This window comes from Sinocyclocheilus rhinocerous, unplaced genomic scaffold (assembly GCF_001515625.1).
Source record: "Sinocyclocheilus rhinocerous isolate Xijiao unplaced genomic scaffold, SAMN03320098_v1.1 scaffold1201, whole genome shotgun sequence".
Taxonomy (NCBI): domain Eukaryota; kingdom Metazoa; phylum Chordata; class Actinopteri; order Cypriniformes; family Cyprinidae; genus Sinocyclocheilus; species Sinocyclocheilus rhinocerous.
Genome location: NW_015654059.1, coordinates 705721 through 723013, shown reverse-complemented (window position 1 = coordinate 723013; position 17293 = coordinate 705721). Strand labels below are relative to the sequence as shown.

The 17293-nt window shown below is 34.2% G+C and overlaps 2 protein-coding genes across 2 annotated transcripts in view; one reads left to right on the top strand and one right to left on the bottom strand.

The window, feature by feature from the left end:
• Positions 1-3271, bottom strand: part of LOC107716699 (troponin I, slow skeletal muscle-like) — a 5469-nt gene extending 2198 nt beyond the window's left edge. Inside the window, exons 1-6 of the mRNA XM_016523215.1 lie at positions 3159-3271; positions 1849-1880; positions 1725-1728; positions 1598-1639; positions 882-1013; positions 699-788 (exon numbers count right to left, since the gene is read on the bottom strand). Coding sequence (XP_016378701.1) covers positions 699-788; positions 882-1013; positions 1598-1639; positions 1725-1728; positions 1849-1859 — 279 coding nt within the window. The 5' untranslated portion in view covers positions 1860-1880; positions 3159-3271. The remainder of the gene's footprint in view (positions 1-698; positions 789-881; positions 1014-1597; positions 1640-1724; positions 1729-1848; positions 1881-3158) is intronic.
• A 7962-nt stretch (positions 3272-11233) lies between these two features.
• LOC107716628 (interleukin-17 receptor A-like) lies at positions 11234-14060 on the top strand. The gene is made up of 3 exons (XM_016523122.1): positions 11234-11330; positions 11517-11642; positions 12962-14060. The coding sequence occupies exons 1-3, from the start codon at positions 11234-11236 to the stop codon at positions 13741-13743; spliced, it is 1005 nt and encodes a 334-aa protein (XP_016378608.1). The 3' UTR covers positions 13744-14060.
• The last annotated feature ends 3233 nt before the right edge of the window (positions 14061-17293 follow it).

Below are 17293 nucleotides of genomic sequence, written 5' to 3'. Positions count from 1 at the left end.
GGCCAATCATAACGCACTGGATAGCTGGCCAATCAGAGCACACCTCACTTTTTCAGACTGATGAGCTTTGTAAAAATCGACGCGTTTCAGAAAGGCGGGGCGTAGAGGAGAAACAATAATGTACAGTATGTGGAAAATAATGTGTGTTTTTAATCTTAAACCGCATAAACACATTTCATTACACCAAATACACAAAATAATGTTATTTTTAGCAACATCATATGACCCCTTTAAGTGAAAAGTACTAAAATTACAAAAACCGAAATCAAAATAAATTAAAGATTAAAATAATATTAATAATAATAATTGGCAAAAGAACATAAAATTACCAAAACTTAAACTAAAATTAAAACAAAAAACTCAAAATATAAAAATAAAAGCTCATTCAAAATACTGATAAATACTGTAAGAGTATAAATAATACTAAAATATCACTGTTTGAGAGACACTGTGCAGGTACTTAATTATTTTCATGTTCCCTGCGATTAAAACCCATAACCTTTCATTGTTAATGTCACTAACAACAGTGAGGTTAGTGATTCACATCCCAGTTCGAATACTAACTTAATGACATGCTTTATTTACTAGAACTGCGGGATCTAAACACTTGTTAACATATGTATTCATGAATAAACTACCGGTACTACTTAATCTTTCGTTTGTCTTTCAAAAAGAGATACATCAACACAAAACCATACCTCTTTTTCATTTTTAGCCACTTTCATTTCAAGATCATAACAAGCCTCGTCAACGATATCAATCTTGCGGTGAAGCTCTTTGCATAGTTCCTGAAAAAAACAAAACATTAAAGACATTCATAAATATACTGTATATTTATTTCTGCATGTTGCTGGTGCAGAAATGTTTATTCATGAAAATACCTGGAGCTCCTTTGCAGACAGACCAGATAGGTTGAGAGGAGGAACCCTCTCATTAAGAGCATCCTCCCTCTCTCTTTTGTTCTGCTCTATTTCAGCTGCCAGCATAGATGTGGCCGCCTTCAATAATTTGCTCTGTAATGTAACAGCACTGATGTGACTATAAAGTTCCAGCAGATTAGCACATAGCTTAGCATTGCATTGCGCAGCACACTGCTAACACAGCCAGCCTTTTCGTCGTGGATTCTAGTCTTGCCTTTCATTATTTTACAGACATTTAATGTGTGCATATGTTCACTTCCACATCAGTATTACTTAAAAAATGATACACCGTTGAAAGGTTTGGTTGTCAAAAATGCAGTAAAAACAGTAATATTGTGAAATATTATTTGTTTTCTATTTCAATACTGTATATTTTAAAATGTAATTTATTCCTGTGATGCAAAGCTGAATTTTCAGCATCATTACTCCAGTCTTCAGTGTCACATGATCCTTCAGAACTCATTCTAATATGCTGATTTTCTGCTCAAGAAACATTTATTATCATTATCAGTGTCGAAAACAGTTGTGCTGCTTAATATTTTATGCATCCTTGCTGAATAAAAGTATTAATTTCTTAACATTAATCATTTAATTTCTTTCAAGAAAAAAACTTACTAACCCCTTACTAACTTACTAAACAGTAGTGTATTTTATTAAAAAACAAACAGACAACTTACTTTTAAGAGCAGCCGCCTTGTGGCAGTATACTTTGTTTGTTTCTGAAAAACAATACAAGTCATGTTTAATCTCTCCAAATTATTCTTGAATAATTTATGGATTATGGTATAGCTTGCCAAAACTTACCGGTCTACAATGACGAAGCACAAAGCAAAGCGATGAGGAAAAAAAGAAACACCAAAATAAATTATCGAAAGAGATCAATAGATCCACTCTACAATTTTAATAATAAGGCTGTCAAAGTACTTACCCTTCAGACATGGTTATTTCTCAGTATGAACGCTGAAAAGGAAAATGTTTAATAATTATTTTTAAAATGATTTAAAAACATAAAGTGTTTAAAAGGACATCACATATGTGATCACATTATATGTTCCATTTTCCAACTTAGTCACAGTAACAAAGGTGATGGATGGATGTCCATGTATGTGATCCTCGATGTCTTTTAGGTGATGATATCATTCAGTGTGTATTAATCTGTGCATCAGATCTGCGTCGCTAGGAAACATGCTTACCGTCCACACATAAAACATAGTCTGGAAAAGTGATGAGTGCCAAGTATTTGAAAGGCGGGCGAGTCACATTGTAGAGGAAAATTTAATTTTAAATTTAATGGCCCTTGTAAACAAAGAAGACTGGTGCCAAGCACTCTATCCATACCTATTCATTGCATTCGAACCTATTGTGCCTGATAAAGCACATGCTTGTTAGTGTTCCCAGCCTGGCTACATTTGAACATTGCTGCCATCCTTTCATATGGCCCAGTTTCAAGCTCTAGCCTTGAACTCACTACATTGGATGCTAATGCTTTTTATATGGATCCTGGCCAGAACTCAAGTTTTGGAAAATATATTTTGAACGAAATGATCTGGGTATAGTGTGTGTTTTAAGCTAATAAGGAAAAATGTTAAATGATCACATTTTTATGCTTTTGATTTCCAACATACAATTCATACTTAAAAATTTAGGAATGCAAATTTAGGAAGTAGTCGTTCAAGAGTTCAATCAAAAACTAGCCACAAGTTCAGAGGTGTTTTCTTGTTCACTCGCCAGAGCAAATTATACGACAATTTTTTTTTCCAATTTGAGTGCTTAAGTGCAAGACAAACCATCTGAGAACTCTTCATAGTCTAATTGGTTCTGCGAGCCAAATCTCTGGCTAAGTCAAGAACGCTGGATCTTGTATCCACACTTCTCCAAGTCGAAGCTAGCTATGAAACAGCTACAGTATTTCATAACATACATTCCTTAAAGTTGACACAAGTGGCTTGTTACAGAAATAAAGGCGTGTGGCGTTTGCTAATCCCTGCGGGGAGCCGCGGCCATGACACGGGAGAATGTAGGATGTATATGCATTCATCCTCCAACAGTGAAGGTGTGCTTATGATTATCTCTAAAGTCCAAATGTGTGCTGTAAATCTACAAGCGATAAACAGACTATACAGTACAAATCCCCCCAACAAATGTTTAGCAGTAAACTCAATATCCTTAAGTATGTATGACAGCATGTGTGGGTCCATTAAACTTGGTGCTGTGAATGTGATATCTTGTAGGACTTACCTTGAACTAGGAGGCAATCAGGGCAAGACGAGTTGTGTGGTGGCGTCGAAGAAGAATAAATGTTATATGTTTTTCATGAAGGATTTATGGGTTGAATCCTGCTTGTGAATGGCTCACTAAAATAGACCCCCGTTACGTCTCTTGTTCTCGCGTGTGCAAATATCTGGGCAATTTGTTCTTCACCTTTCTCAACGGAGTGTGTTTGTCATCCAGGACAGGGACATAAACATTTCCAAATGACACACACTAGTGCAAAGGTCATGCACTTGAGTTTGAGTTTATTTGACACAAAAAGTAGCAATACACTGTTACAACTTTCTTGTCAAGGATAACACAATAAAGTTGCATTAACTTATTTCCATTGTGGTCCTTGCTTTTAAAACAAAAAAAAAGAAGAAAATCCTAGTCAAAAAAATCATAATCAAAAAATTCACCCACACCCATAAAAATAACAAACAGATCAAACAATTCCTTATACATTTAACTCATCTTATCATCTTACTTCAATTCTCTCTCTGTTATACTAATAAAGTAGCAACTTAACTAAAACTAAAACGATTAAAAAGCATTTTTGTTCATTGAAATAAAACCGAAATAAAATAAAATCTAAATATTCGATTAAATTTTTTAAATTTTATTTATTTTTTGGTTTTTGTTTTTGTTTAATGTTGCTTTGTCAACCAACTGAAACAAGTTTAAGTTGAAACAGTAAAGTTATTAACTAGAAATAAATAAAAATTAAAAGTGAACTAAAACTGAAATAAAAACAAATTAAATTTAAACAGTAAGATTTAAAAAGAAAGAAATAATTCAAATGGCAAAAGCACATAGCAAAATTACCAAAACTTAAAATAATAGGCCTATTAAAATGAAAACTGAAAAAAAATTAAATAAGCTAATTCAAAATATTAATAAAACCTATAATAGTACATAAATAATACTAAAATAACACTTCCAGTAATGAACATTTTAAAGATTTATTTAGAGATTTGTCCATTTTGACTTACCTGATAGAACAAACACTTCTGCATTAGGAACTAAATTGATAACACTTATAAGGTTTCACTTGTTAACATTAGTTAACTACATCAATTAACATGAACTAACAATGAAAAATGAACATTATTAAAATCAAAAGTATCAATTAATATTATTTATTGGACAGTTGTATTTTTATTAACCAATGTCAACAAAGATTAATAAATACTGTAACAATTATATTGTTCATTGTTAGTAAATGCATTAACCAATGTTATCTAATGGGACCTCATTGTAAAGTGTTTAATTTAATTTAATTTAATTTAATTTAATTGCACTGTAACTTTGTTAATTCACAAAATAAGCTTATTTTGTTGACATATATGATTTGTTAACTCCACAATTGTAATAAAATGTTCTCCTCATAAATGCTAAAGTTAACTGGCCTTTTTATTAACTTGCATGCTTGTGTTTGAGGACCATAAAAACAGAGTTCTTCAAGGCTATGGAGCCCGTGTGCCGTGTAAATGGGGTGAGGGCAGACAGCCATGTGTATTTGTTTAGAAGAGAGATTTTATTTAAGGGATACTGACCTTTGTATGCTGATATGTCATGTAGGCCCAGCATGTGATTAATAACAGCTTCCAGTGATGATATTGTGCTAGAGTTTTTACTGTGTGACAGAATGAGACAAGGGTTTTGCAAGAGCTTCTCAAATCCTCTGCTGACTGCTGGCATGTAGCAGTAGATATCAGTGTCAGCAGACCTCACAAAGTCATTTTAGTGTTTAAATGTGGAAGTTTGCTTGTTAGGGCGCTGTTCTCTTCTTTTAAAGTGTAATGAAAACTAGCATGATTCTGTGGGGAGTCTTGCAAAGACAGTCTCTGGCTAATGGTGTTACAATTCTGTGTGAAAATAAAGCTTACTAGAATGTAAGACACAACTGCTGTTTGCAGAGATGGAGAGAATAAATATACATTGCTTATACAATGATTCAAATTACCCTGTTAATTCATCTTTGAACTGACATGCGCCCTCTAGTGGTAATGAATTGATTTTTATACAGTTTTTAAAAATTGCTTAGACACTAAAAGTGGTACTTGAGGCCCACTCAGTGAAACCATTCACTCATATACCTAAACTTTAGACCAAGTCTGCAAAATTACAAGCACATTACGTGCTTTAAACTCAGTTTGATATTGTAAAACAAACTTTTTGCTAAACTCTAAACACAAAACTCTCTACATTACACACTATCATTCAAAACAAACAGTCCTTTTTGTTTCATTTGGGAAACTGCCATTTAAATGCCACACTCATTTACTGATGACCTACAGCCATGTTTTATGTGTGAAAACACTTATACATACATATATGTATGTATGATTTATATGTGTGTGTATAGTACACACACACACACACACACACACACACACACATATATATACTGAATATGCATACAAGCCAAGTCAGAAAGTCAACTTTATTTCTAAAGCACTTTATAAAATATAGATTGATTCACAGCAGCTTCACAATTAGTATCAAATTCAAATTCTGCTGTAAAGCAGCTCTAACAAATCAATAGTGTCATTATACAGCTCAAGTCAGTTCAGTATTGATTCAGTTCAGTTGCATGTGTAAAATTCATCAGTTGTACATGCATACTGTATATACAGTGTATATGTGCATATGCATGTATGTGTGAGTGATATGACAAACTCCTGTGCACTCCACTGCACTCATAAGAAAGACACACAAGAGTAGTGTTTTACATTTTTCATATCTGTGTAGTTTGGTGTGTGGCTAATTATTTTATGTTTGTGTGTAGAGTTACTACGCAAAAATATATTTTTTTAAATAGTTGTAAAAGACGTGTTTGCTTTTGCAAGATACTCTGTGTGTGACATTTTTCATGATGTGTGTGTGTTTTGTGTGTAGAGTTTGTGTGTAGAAATGGAGCCATAGTTTCAAAAACTGTGTAAGCATGTATAAAAACAAAAACTGGCATTTCTTTCAGAAAAAAAAGACAAAAAAATGACTGACCTCAAACTTTTAAATGGTAGTGTATAATGTTACAAAAGATTTCTATTTTAAATTCTTCAATTCTCTCTCTGTTATACTAATAAAGTAGCAACTTAACTAAAACTAAAACGATTAAAAAGCATTTTTGTTCATTGAAATAAAACCGAAATAAAATAAAATCTAAATATTCGATTAAATTTTTTAAATTTTATTTATTTTTTGGTTTTTGTTTTTGTTTAATGTTGCTTTGTCAACCAACTGAAACAAGTTTAAGTTGAAACAGTAAAGTTATTAACTAGAAATAAATAAAAATTAAAAGTGAACTAAAACTGAAATAAAAACAAATTAAATTTAAACAGTAAGATTTAAAAAGAAAGAAATAATTCAAATGGCAAAAGCACATAGCAAAATTACCAAAACTTAAAATAATAGGCCTATTAAAATGAAAACTGAAAAAAAATTAAATAAGCTAATTCAAAATATTAATAAAACCTATAATAGTACATAAATAATACTAAAATAACACTTCCAGTAATGAACATTTTAAAGATTTATTTAGAGATTTGTCCATTTTGACTTACCTGATAGAACAAACACTTCTGCATTAGGAACTAAATTGATAACACTTATAAGGTTTCACTTGTTAACATTAGTTAACTACATCAATTAACATGAACTAACAATGAAAAATGAACATTATTAAAATCAAAAGTATCAATTAATATTATTTATTGGACAGTTGTATTTTTATTAACCAATGTCAACAAAGATTAATAAATACTGTAACAATTATATTGTTCATTGTTAGTAAATGCATTAACCAATGTTATCTAATGGGACCTCATTGTAAAGTGTTTAATTTAATTTAATTTAATTTAATTGCACTGTAACTTTGTTAATTCACAAAATAAGCTTATTTTGTTGACATATATGATTTGTTAACTCCACAATTGTAATAAAATGTTCTCCTCATAAATGCTAAAGTTAACTGGCCTTTTTATTAACTTGCATGCTTGTGTTTGAGGACCATAAAAACAGAGTTCTTCAAGGCTATGGAGCCCGTGTGCCGTGTAAATGGGGTGAGGGCAGACAGCCATGTGTATTTGTTTAGAAGAGAGATTTTATTTAAGGGATACTGACCTTTGTATGCTGATATGTCATGTAGGCCCAGCATGTGATTAATAACAGCTTCCAGTGATGATATTGTGCTAGAGTTTTTACTGTGTGACAGAATGAGACAAGGGTTTTGCAAGAGCTTCTCAAATCCTCTGCTGACTGCTGGCATGTAGCAGTAGATATCAGTGTCAGCAGACCTCACAAAGTCATTTTAGTGTTTAAATGTGGAAGTTTGCTTGTTAGGGCGCTGTTCTCTTCTTTTAAAGTGTAATGAAAACTAGCATGATTCTGTGGGGAGTCTTGCAAAGACAGTCTCTGGCTAATGGTGTTACAATTCTGTGTGAAAATAAAGCTTACTAGAATGTAAGACACAACTGCTGTTTGCAGAGATGGAGAGAATAAATATACATTGCTTATACAATGATTCAAATTACCCTGTTAATTCATCTTTGAACTGACATGCGCCCTCTAGTGGTAATGAATTGATTTTTATACAGTTTTTAAAAATTGCTTAGACACTAAAAGTGGTACTTGAGGCCCACTCAGTGAAACCATTCACTCATATACCTAAACTTTAGACCAAGTCTGCAAAATTACAAGCACATTACGTGCTTTAAACTCAGTTTGATATTGTAAAACAAACTTTTTGCTAAACTCTAAACACAAAACTCTCTACATTACACACTATCATTCAAAACAAACAGTCCTTTTTGTTTCATTTGGGAAACTGCCATTTAAATGCCACACTCATTTACTGATGACCTACAGCCATGTTTTATGTGTGAAAACACTTATACATACATATATGTATGTATGATTTATATGTGTGTGTATAGTACACACACACACACACACACACACACACACACATATATATACTGAATATGCATACAAGCCAAGTCAGAAAGTCAACTTTATTTCTAAAGCACTTTATAAAATATAGATTGATTCACAGCAGCTTCACAATTAGTATCAAATTCAAATTCTGCTGTAAAGCAGCTCTAACAAATCAATAGTGTCATTATACAGCTCAAGTCAGTTCAGTATTGATTCAGTTCAGTTGCATGTGTAAAATTCATCAGTTGTACATGCATACTGTATATACAGTGTATATGTGCATATGCATGTATGTGTGAGTGATATGACAAACTCCTGTGCACTCCACTGCACTCATAAGAAAGACACACAAGAGTAGTGTTTTACATTTTTCACATCTGTGTGTAGTCTGGCGTGTATGTGGCTAATTATTTTGTGTTTGTGTGTACAGTTACTACGCAAAAATAAAATTTTTAGAAGAGTTAAAATAGTTTTGAATGAAGTTTTGCTTTTGCAAGATATGTGTGACGTTTTGCATGTTGTGTGTGTGTTTTGAGAAATGGAGCCATATAGTTAAAAAAAACTGTGTAAGCATTTTTTTAAAACTGTATTTTATTTTATTGTTTTTGCCAGTATTTTACTGTTGTCTTCACTTTCACTTCTTATCTTTACTGAATAGAAGATTAATACTATATGTGTGTGTGTGTGTGTGTGTGTGTGTGTGTGTGTGTGTGAATGGAGTTGTTTAAATGTCGAACTTTGCTTGTTAAAATTGTGAAGTATAACCTAAATTTTGGTGAAGTATAACCTAAATTGATCTAGTTCTGTGTTTCACTGGTGGAAGTAGGTCAAGTAGGTCATCCTACAACAAGTAGGTCATCTCAAAACCAAATTGTTATTATAACTTTGAGTCTAACGTCCAACTTAGTATTAACAGTTTGACAAATGGCTGAGAACAGAAACTTTTTTAGTTGAATGTGTAGATGAAGGATTTGATTTTAAGATAAACTTGAATAACAAAGAAAATGTTCGTGAGAAATCTTTATGTCTTTGTGTGCTTCAGGCTCTTCTCCTCCCCTTTATCAGAACTTCTGGTTTCCTCTAAATACAGATAGGATCTAAGAAAGCCGTGAGAGGATGTTCGATGATCTGTCACTGTCACTTAAAAAGCAGTGTATGTCAGTCGCAGAGAAGATATTAAATACCATGAGTGCGATTTTTCTCTCTCTGTTGATGCTTTCATGCGTCATAATGAAAATATCACCCCTGCATCTCATTGAACTCCCTCCGATGGAATGTTCTCAAGAGGTAAAGATGCTGTTTATTCTCTTTAATCCAGTAACATTAATGTTATTCATATAAAAACTTAATTTTTCATTATGCTGTTTTCTGACAGGGAGTAGAATGTAGGGTTCAAGTAGGCAAGTATAAGTTGATGTCTTCTCTAAATTGACAGTAATATGAGGTTTTTAAAGACAGAATAAAATATATCTTTGTCAAATATTTCTCTGACGGTCTTAGGTAACTGTTCAGATGAGGGTTGGGTGGTGCCAAGGTATGATGCCCCAGGGTTTCCTATTGTAACTGCGAAGGTAGCAGCCAAGAGGGATGACAGTGGACAGTTTGCACCTGTTCTATTCATTACATGGAGCCAGTTACCTGACAGTAAGACGAGTATGATGACATATAGATGTCCATAATATTGAAAAATAACCAAATCATTTCAATCAAATTGCCTTTTTGACAGAACCTGTACAGATGGTCAGCATAATTATCTATTTATAGCATTGTTTTTTTTAATTAAATTATTTTCCTCAGGTAGTATATTCACCCTCAAAGGGACTGAAGTGCGTTTGGTTGAAATGTCCACAAATCACAGCGTTTGTGTTCGTTACATTTTTTGTAACACACTGAGGACAAAAAAAACAGGACAGGGCAAGGTAAGAGTATTAATGCTTATATAATTATATATATGAAAAAGTGTGCTTTGAGACAATTATCACTCACAAATACAAAAAATAGCAAGTAACACACTGAATTAAACATGACATTTTGAAGAAGAAAGACTGAAGTATTTTCTTGAAAAACGTACTCACACAAAATGATTCACACCATTGTTTCAGCTTTGTCTCTTTCCTTCATCTTTCCAGTGGACATTTTCTTTGGACAGAATTGTGGTCATTCCCAACTTTAAATACCAGGTTTTTGTAACCAATTTACCAAAGTCAGACATAGGGAACTATCCAATGATAACCAACATCACAGTTCCAGGTAAGAATTAATAAATGGCATAATCTTTAAAAAACAGTTGAGGTTTGATGATTAGATATGTAGCAGACATTTAATCCATCAAGTTATCTGGAGCAAATGCTTTAACATGCTTTAAGCATGATATTAAACATAGAAAAATTTCATTATGTCCTATTGGGATAATTCTGAAGTGATGTATGCTTGTAAAGTGGTGTCCAATTCTTAAAAAGTGTACTCCTGTTAGGTAAATCTGTTTGTCATTTTAGAGCGCATTTGGGATACGAAGGTAAAATGGTCAGTGCCAAAATATAAAGAAAATGGTGACTTGGTGATAACCATTGAATTTGAACCAGAAGAGTTCTCTGACCAATACAAAGTCTCCATCTGCAGTCCTGACCTTCACCCAGATGCGGTATACTCCACACTGCCACCTGTTGTACGTTCCATCATAAGTGTATATTCACACATAGAATCAAGCATAGGAAGCAATATTATGAGCATGAATGCTAAATTAATTCTGTGTTAAAGGATAACAAGCCATTTCTGAGGGTTAATTTCACGCTGGAAGCATGGCGGATAAATCACTGCTTTTTGGAATTGGTGGTGAGTTAAGCCTACGATACACAGAGCAACTTTTTGAGCAATGTTGCTGGGCAATGTTGCCATCAACGGGCAACCAGGTGAGACACAGGGCCCACGACCGATCTAAAGTATCCAGACAGAAGTTTGTTGCCCATTCTCAATGAAAAAGTGCACAAGCAACTTTGCTCAAAAAAGTTGCCCCATGTATCATCACCTTTACAGTACCGTTTATATGTGAGTACTGTTTGTTAATAATATTCAGTTGTATGAGGATGTTATGGTAATAATTGTTAATTGTCTTATGTCACTAAATGACTAAAAGATGCCTTGTTCAACAGATTCAGCCACTGTCGGTTCAGAGCATGAATAACTGTCTGGAATACAGAGGGAAAGTTGATATCTGTCCATGTATGTATTTCATATTAACACTGAATGTCTTATTGCCTGTCTGTTTTTAATTAGCCAGCATTCAAATTATGATTCACAGCAATGCAATTGTTTCAATGTTTGGCCTTGAACTCACCTGAAGTTCATTTGACCTCTAGTTTATTTTATTTGAGTAGACCATTATCTTTATTAACATGTTAATGTCAGTTCTTCCAGGTGCTCCTGTTGTTTTTATCATTTTGGTGACACTAGTGCTGTTGTTGGCTTTACTGGCAGCTGCTGTTTGCATTTTTGGCTGTATTATATTTTTGAAGAACAAGGATTCACATAAAGGTCAGTGCAAATAAATCAATCAATTAAATAAGCACATAACCTAAGGTGATGAAACACAGTATCAAAAAAAAAAAAAAAGGAGGGTGGAGACTTGATTGTAGGCATCAGTTGTTGATTGGATTTCTCTCAAAAGTGGAGGCAGATATACTGACTGGAATGGACTTTCATGATTCAAAACCTATATATATTTTCTATGCAAGTAATCAGATACAATCAGGACTACTAACCAAATTAAACAATATGTGCACATGAAATACGGATTTGAGAAATTGTATCTGAATGCTTCCACTATGAAAAATAGTCCATTAGGATTGATTGACACAGATCGTGTTTTGTGTTTAAAAATGCAAGAAATAATAAGCCCCGAGTTTCCCAGTTGGGAGTCTGTCTGTCAGAATATTTGGCAGACGAAATGGATGCATTTTTTTAAAATAATTGATTTTTTTTTTCATTTACAATTATACCATTCATTTACAATAAACGCAAAAAGTTGCATGTACAAAATATAATAGTATTATACAATTACGATAAAATATAGGCTATAAGAATTAAATTTACAGCACCTTCATAAATTGAATAACATTTAAAAAAAAAAGCAAAAACACACCCAATACCCAAATTCTTTATTCATCATTTTGTAGAAGTAGATAAAAATCGAGTTCAATTTAATGCAGAAAAGGTGCATTGCCATCTTATTTGAACTACAACTTCCCACCTCGTAAAAATACTAACTTCCCAGGAGTGTTATTACAGTAGTGATATTTCTTATTTTGTTTAATGTTTTTATATTGTAATAATTTTAGAACATTATGTCCTGTTTAAGTAATGAACTGCAATACATGTGGTTGTTTTCAGGGATGGTAACATGTTTTATTCTTGTGCAACAATTGTGTGGCCTGTGCTACAAACCTTTCAACCTCTGTAGCACCAGTGCTATATGCAAAAAAAGTTAACAAACAGCCCTGCCTTGTTCATTCCACTAAATGCAGCTTTGTTTAAATAGCCAGATTGCAATCTCGATTCAATCACCCACACAATCTTATTCCTAAATGACAATGATTCCACTAAAATATTAAACCTTTGACAAGTACAATTGATCACACTGTAACATTGAAATCTGCGTTCGCACTGCCACTGACCCAGAAACAGCAGTAGGTATGAAACAAGTTCACAACCACAGTTTCAATATATCAATCAATATCAAACGCCCCTGACTTTTCAATTGTTTTGCTGAATCTTTCACTCACTCTTTATTATTTCAATACGTTTTTAAGGTTTCAAAGCTTTTGTGTCTTAATAATAATCATGACTTTTGACAGAAACGCCCTCCTCAGACAGCTCAACATGTGCAAAGGGTAAACTGGAGTGGAATCCCATTCAAGAGCCTAAGAGGGTCATCATCATTTATTCTCTGGACCACCCCCTGTACAAAGAAATCATCTTAAAGTTATGTGCCTTCATGAGGGCTAAATGTGGCACAGACATCACTCTGGATCTCCTGGACTCCGCCTGGCTCAGCACAATCGGCAGAATTCAGTGGCTGGATATGCAAAGGGAACGAATCTCCAAGTCCTCAGATAAAGTCCTGATCTTGTGCTCTCCAGGCGTACATGCCAAGTGGAAGGCCATGTGCGGTGAGCACAAAGTGAGACTGAAGGAGGATGAACGTTCACCCATAGGAGACATGCTCACGCCGGCTCTGAGCCTCATTATACCGGATTTTGTTCATGCTTCATCTTTCCACAAGTACATGGTGGCTTATTTTGATGATGTGTGCAGTGAGGATGACGTTCCGGCACCTTTTAACGTCGTGGTGAAGTACAAACTCATGAAGCACTTTGAAGAACTTTACTTCCGAATCCTAGACATGGAAAAACATGAGCCAGGACAGATTAAGTGCATTGAAGGCATTAGGGAGAATGATTACATCTGCTGTCCATCAGGACAAGGGCTTCGGGATGCTATTGAAGCTTTTAAAAATTACCAGTTGAAGAATCCAAATTGGTTTGAAATGGAGCTTTTGGACACTGATGATGAAGAAGAGGAAACCATCTTGGAGTCAACATTTCCTACAGACATTAACTATAAGCTCTGTCACTGAATGCCATCAGCTGATTGAAGGGCATAAAGCTCATACATTTGTCAATACGATTAAGCATCAGAATGATGAACATGTTTTAAAGTCTTCTATCGCAGAGACAGCCATAATACTCAGCGAGAATTCTTCAGTTCTTACCACAGATGCGCATTCCAGTGGTCCAGTACTGAGTAGCTTTACAGCTATTAATGTGAAAGGTTTACCAGCAACTAAACCTTTGACACAACATGCTTTATGCTTACAGGCTCTGTGAATCGGTCTAAAATTAAGCTTGACATCGTCAGACTACTGTAACTATTACACTTCTGTTATATATTATAATTCCCTTTATTTATTATTTTTTAGTTCATCTTTGTTTTTGTCTGAATAGTAAGTTCAAAGTTAATGTATGTTAATATGATTCTACACAATTATGGTAATTTGTTCACAAATACAGTAAAAAAAAAAAAGACGTATAACCACAATAAACATGTTTATGTGAGAAAATTCAATTTGCTGGCAACTTTTTCAGATTATTTAGCTATGATAGCAGATAGGGCCAGCACGTCATATAAAAAATCATTTGTGCTTTTAATTTACTCTCCAAACTATAGGCAAGATTTATATTTGTCTACATAGCAAATAAATTACTCATAATTTATTGATTCTTCCTAATTCCTCTTTTCCATCTTTTAAATCTTCCTTTGTAAAATAGCCTACCACTTATATACACTCAGAAAGTCTTCCGTTTTGTGGACATTTACACAAAGACCAGTCATTAGTCCGGTGGCTTAGTCAGTCTTTGGAAGACTTTTGTCTTTCAAACACATTAACATGCACAAATTCAGGTTATTCTTTATTTAATCTAAAAGTAATCAAAAAGTAGACTCTAGATCTCCTGGACTCTGCCTGGCTCAGCACAATCGGCAGAATTCAGTGGCTGGATATGCAAAGGGAACGAATCTCCAAGTCCTCAGATAAAGTCCTGATCTTGTGCTCTCCAGGCGTACATGCCAAGTGGAAGGCCATGTGCGGTGAGCACAAAGTGAGACTGAAGGAGGATGAACGTTCACCCATAGGAGACATGCTCACGCCGGCTCTGAGCCTCATTATACCGGATTTTGTTCATGCTTCATCTTTCCACAAGTACATGGTGGCTTATTTTGATGATGTGTGCAGTGAGGATGACGTTCCGGCACCTTTTAACGTCGTGGTGAAGTACAAACTCATGAAGCACTTTGAAGAACTTTACTTCCGAATCCTAGACATGGAAAAACATGAGCCAGGACAGATTAAGTGCATTGAAGGCATTAGGGAGAATGATTACATCTGCTGTCCATCAGGACAAGGGCTTCGGGATGCTATTGAAGCTTTTAAAAATTACCAGTTGAAGAATCCAAATTGGTTTGAAATGGAGCTTTTGGACACTGATGATGAAGAAGAGGAAACCATCTTGGAGTCAACATTTCCTACAGACATTAACTATAAGCTCTGTCACTGAATGCCATCAGCTGATTGAAGGGCATAAAGCTCATACATTTGTCAATACGATTAAGCATCAGAATGATGAACATGTTTTAAAGTCTTCTATCGCAGAGACAGCCATAATACTCAGCGAGAATTCTTCAGTTCTTACCACAGATGCGCATTCCAGTGGTCCAGTACTGAGTAGCTTTACAGCTATTAATGTGAAAGGTTTACCAGCAACTAAACCTTTGACACAACATGCTTTATGCTTACAGGCTCTGTGAATCGGTCTAAAATTAAGCTTGACATCGTCAGACTACTGTAACTATTACACTTCTGTTATATATTATAATTCCCTTTATTTATTATTTTTTAGTTCATCTTTGTTTTTGTCTGAATAGTAAGTTCAAAGTTAATGTATGTTAATATGATTCTACACAATTATGGTAATTTGTTCACAAATACAGTAAAAAAAAAAAAGACGTATAACCACAATAAACATGTTTATGTGAGAAAATTCAATTTGCTGGCAACTTTTTCAGATTATTTAGCTATGATAGCAGATAGGGCCAGCACGTCATATAAAAAATCATTTGTGCTTTTAATTTACTCTCCAAACTATAGGCAAGATTTATATTTGTCTACAAAACTCATTTTATGCATTTCAGTCAGCTGATTCCATACTTAATGTATGAAAGTGGCCTATCAAGTTATGAAACCACTTATGAAACCATTTATATTCCATTTTTATAAACTATATATACCTAATTCCTCTTTTCCATCTTTTAAATCTTCCTTTGTAAAATAGCCTACCACTTATATACACTCAGAAAGTCTTCCGTTTTGTGGACATTTACACAAAGACCAGTCATTAGTCCGGTGGCTTAGTCAGTCTTTGGAAGACTTTTGTCTTTCAAACACATTAACATGCACAAATTCAGGTTATTCTTTATTTAATCTAAAAGTAATCAAAAAGTAGTCTGATTATATTACCTGAAATGTGTAATGGATTACGTTACTAACTACAAATTTTGTCATGTAATTTGGGATCAGTAACGGACTACAATTTGTAAGTAATGCCCAGCTCTGCTTTTTAAGTAATTAAATACACTTTAAATAGGCTACATTTACATATGAATAAGGGGTACACCAAGACTTCTTGGTGTAAACCGTGATACGGTTTTTCCCCTGAACCTATAACTAAGAAATGTAAATGATATTGCTGAGCTGGAGTATCAATACTTTACGTTTTTATAGGCTACTCCATATTCTAATTTCAATCGTATCTTTTGTATGATTATTAAATGGGACTTTTTTATTATGCTATTTTGTTTACTTATTTATTTATTTAAATCCGATATTACCGTTGTAACCACTTTGGCTAATCATGAAATTGCCCTTGTAAATCCCGCATCTGACAGAAATTCTGAGTAAAAGCCAATAGATGCGATTCTCAACCAGTACAAACAGACCCAACGGATCAAAGTTCAACCTTGTGGAGTCCAGCCGAAAAGCAAATAGCTTACATTGAGAATTTAAAGGGGTCATATGATGTTGCTAAAAAGAACATTATTTTGTGTTGTATTAAGGTTAAAAAAACACATTATTTTCCACATACTGTACATTATTGTTGCTCCTCTATACCCCGCCTTTCTGAAACGCCCCTGAAATGTTACGCCCCTTACCATACTGTGATGGGGCCTGAGTGAGCGGCGGCGGGCTAGAGTGATGCCCTGTCCGGCCGGAACGACGAGACAAAAACATTAAAACCCATTATAAACGAGGCATTTGTTGCATCCAGTGGGGACATAATTACGGATTATAATGACTTATACTGTCTTTTTACGCATTGCGTTGCATCGCGCCGCGTAAACATAAAACCATGTCTGCATTTGTGATCGGAGAAATAACAAACAACAAGCGCTACTCTACACTGCCCAAAACTCGCGTTTGACTCATCAGTGGCAAATTCTTTAAATATAAAAAAACGTACTTACAGTCTGTGAGTCAGAACAGCCGGCATTGTAGTCTACTCTACCAGGATCAGTAAACAGTAGGGATGCACCGATACCACTTTTTTCAGTACTCGCCCGATACCGATACTTTT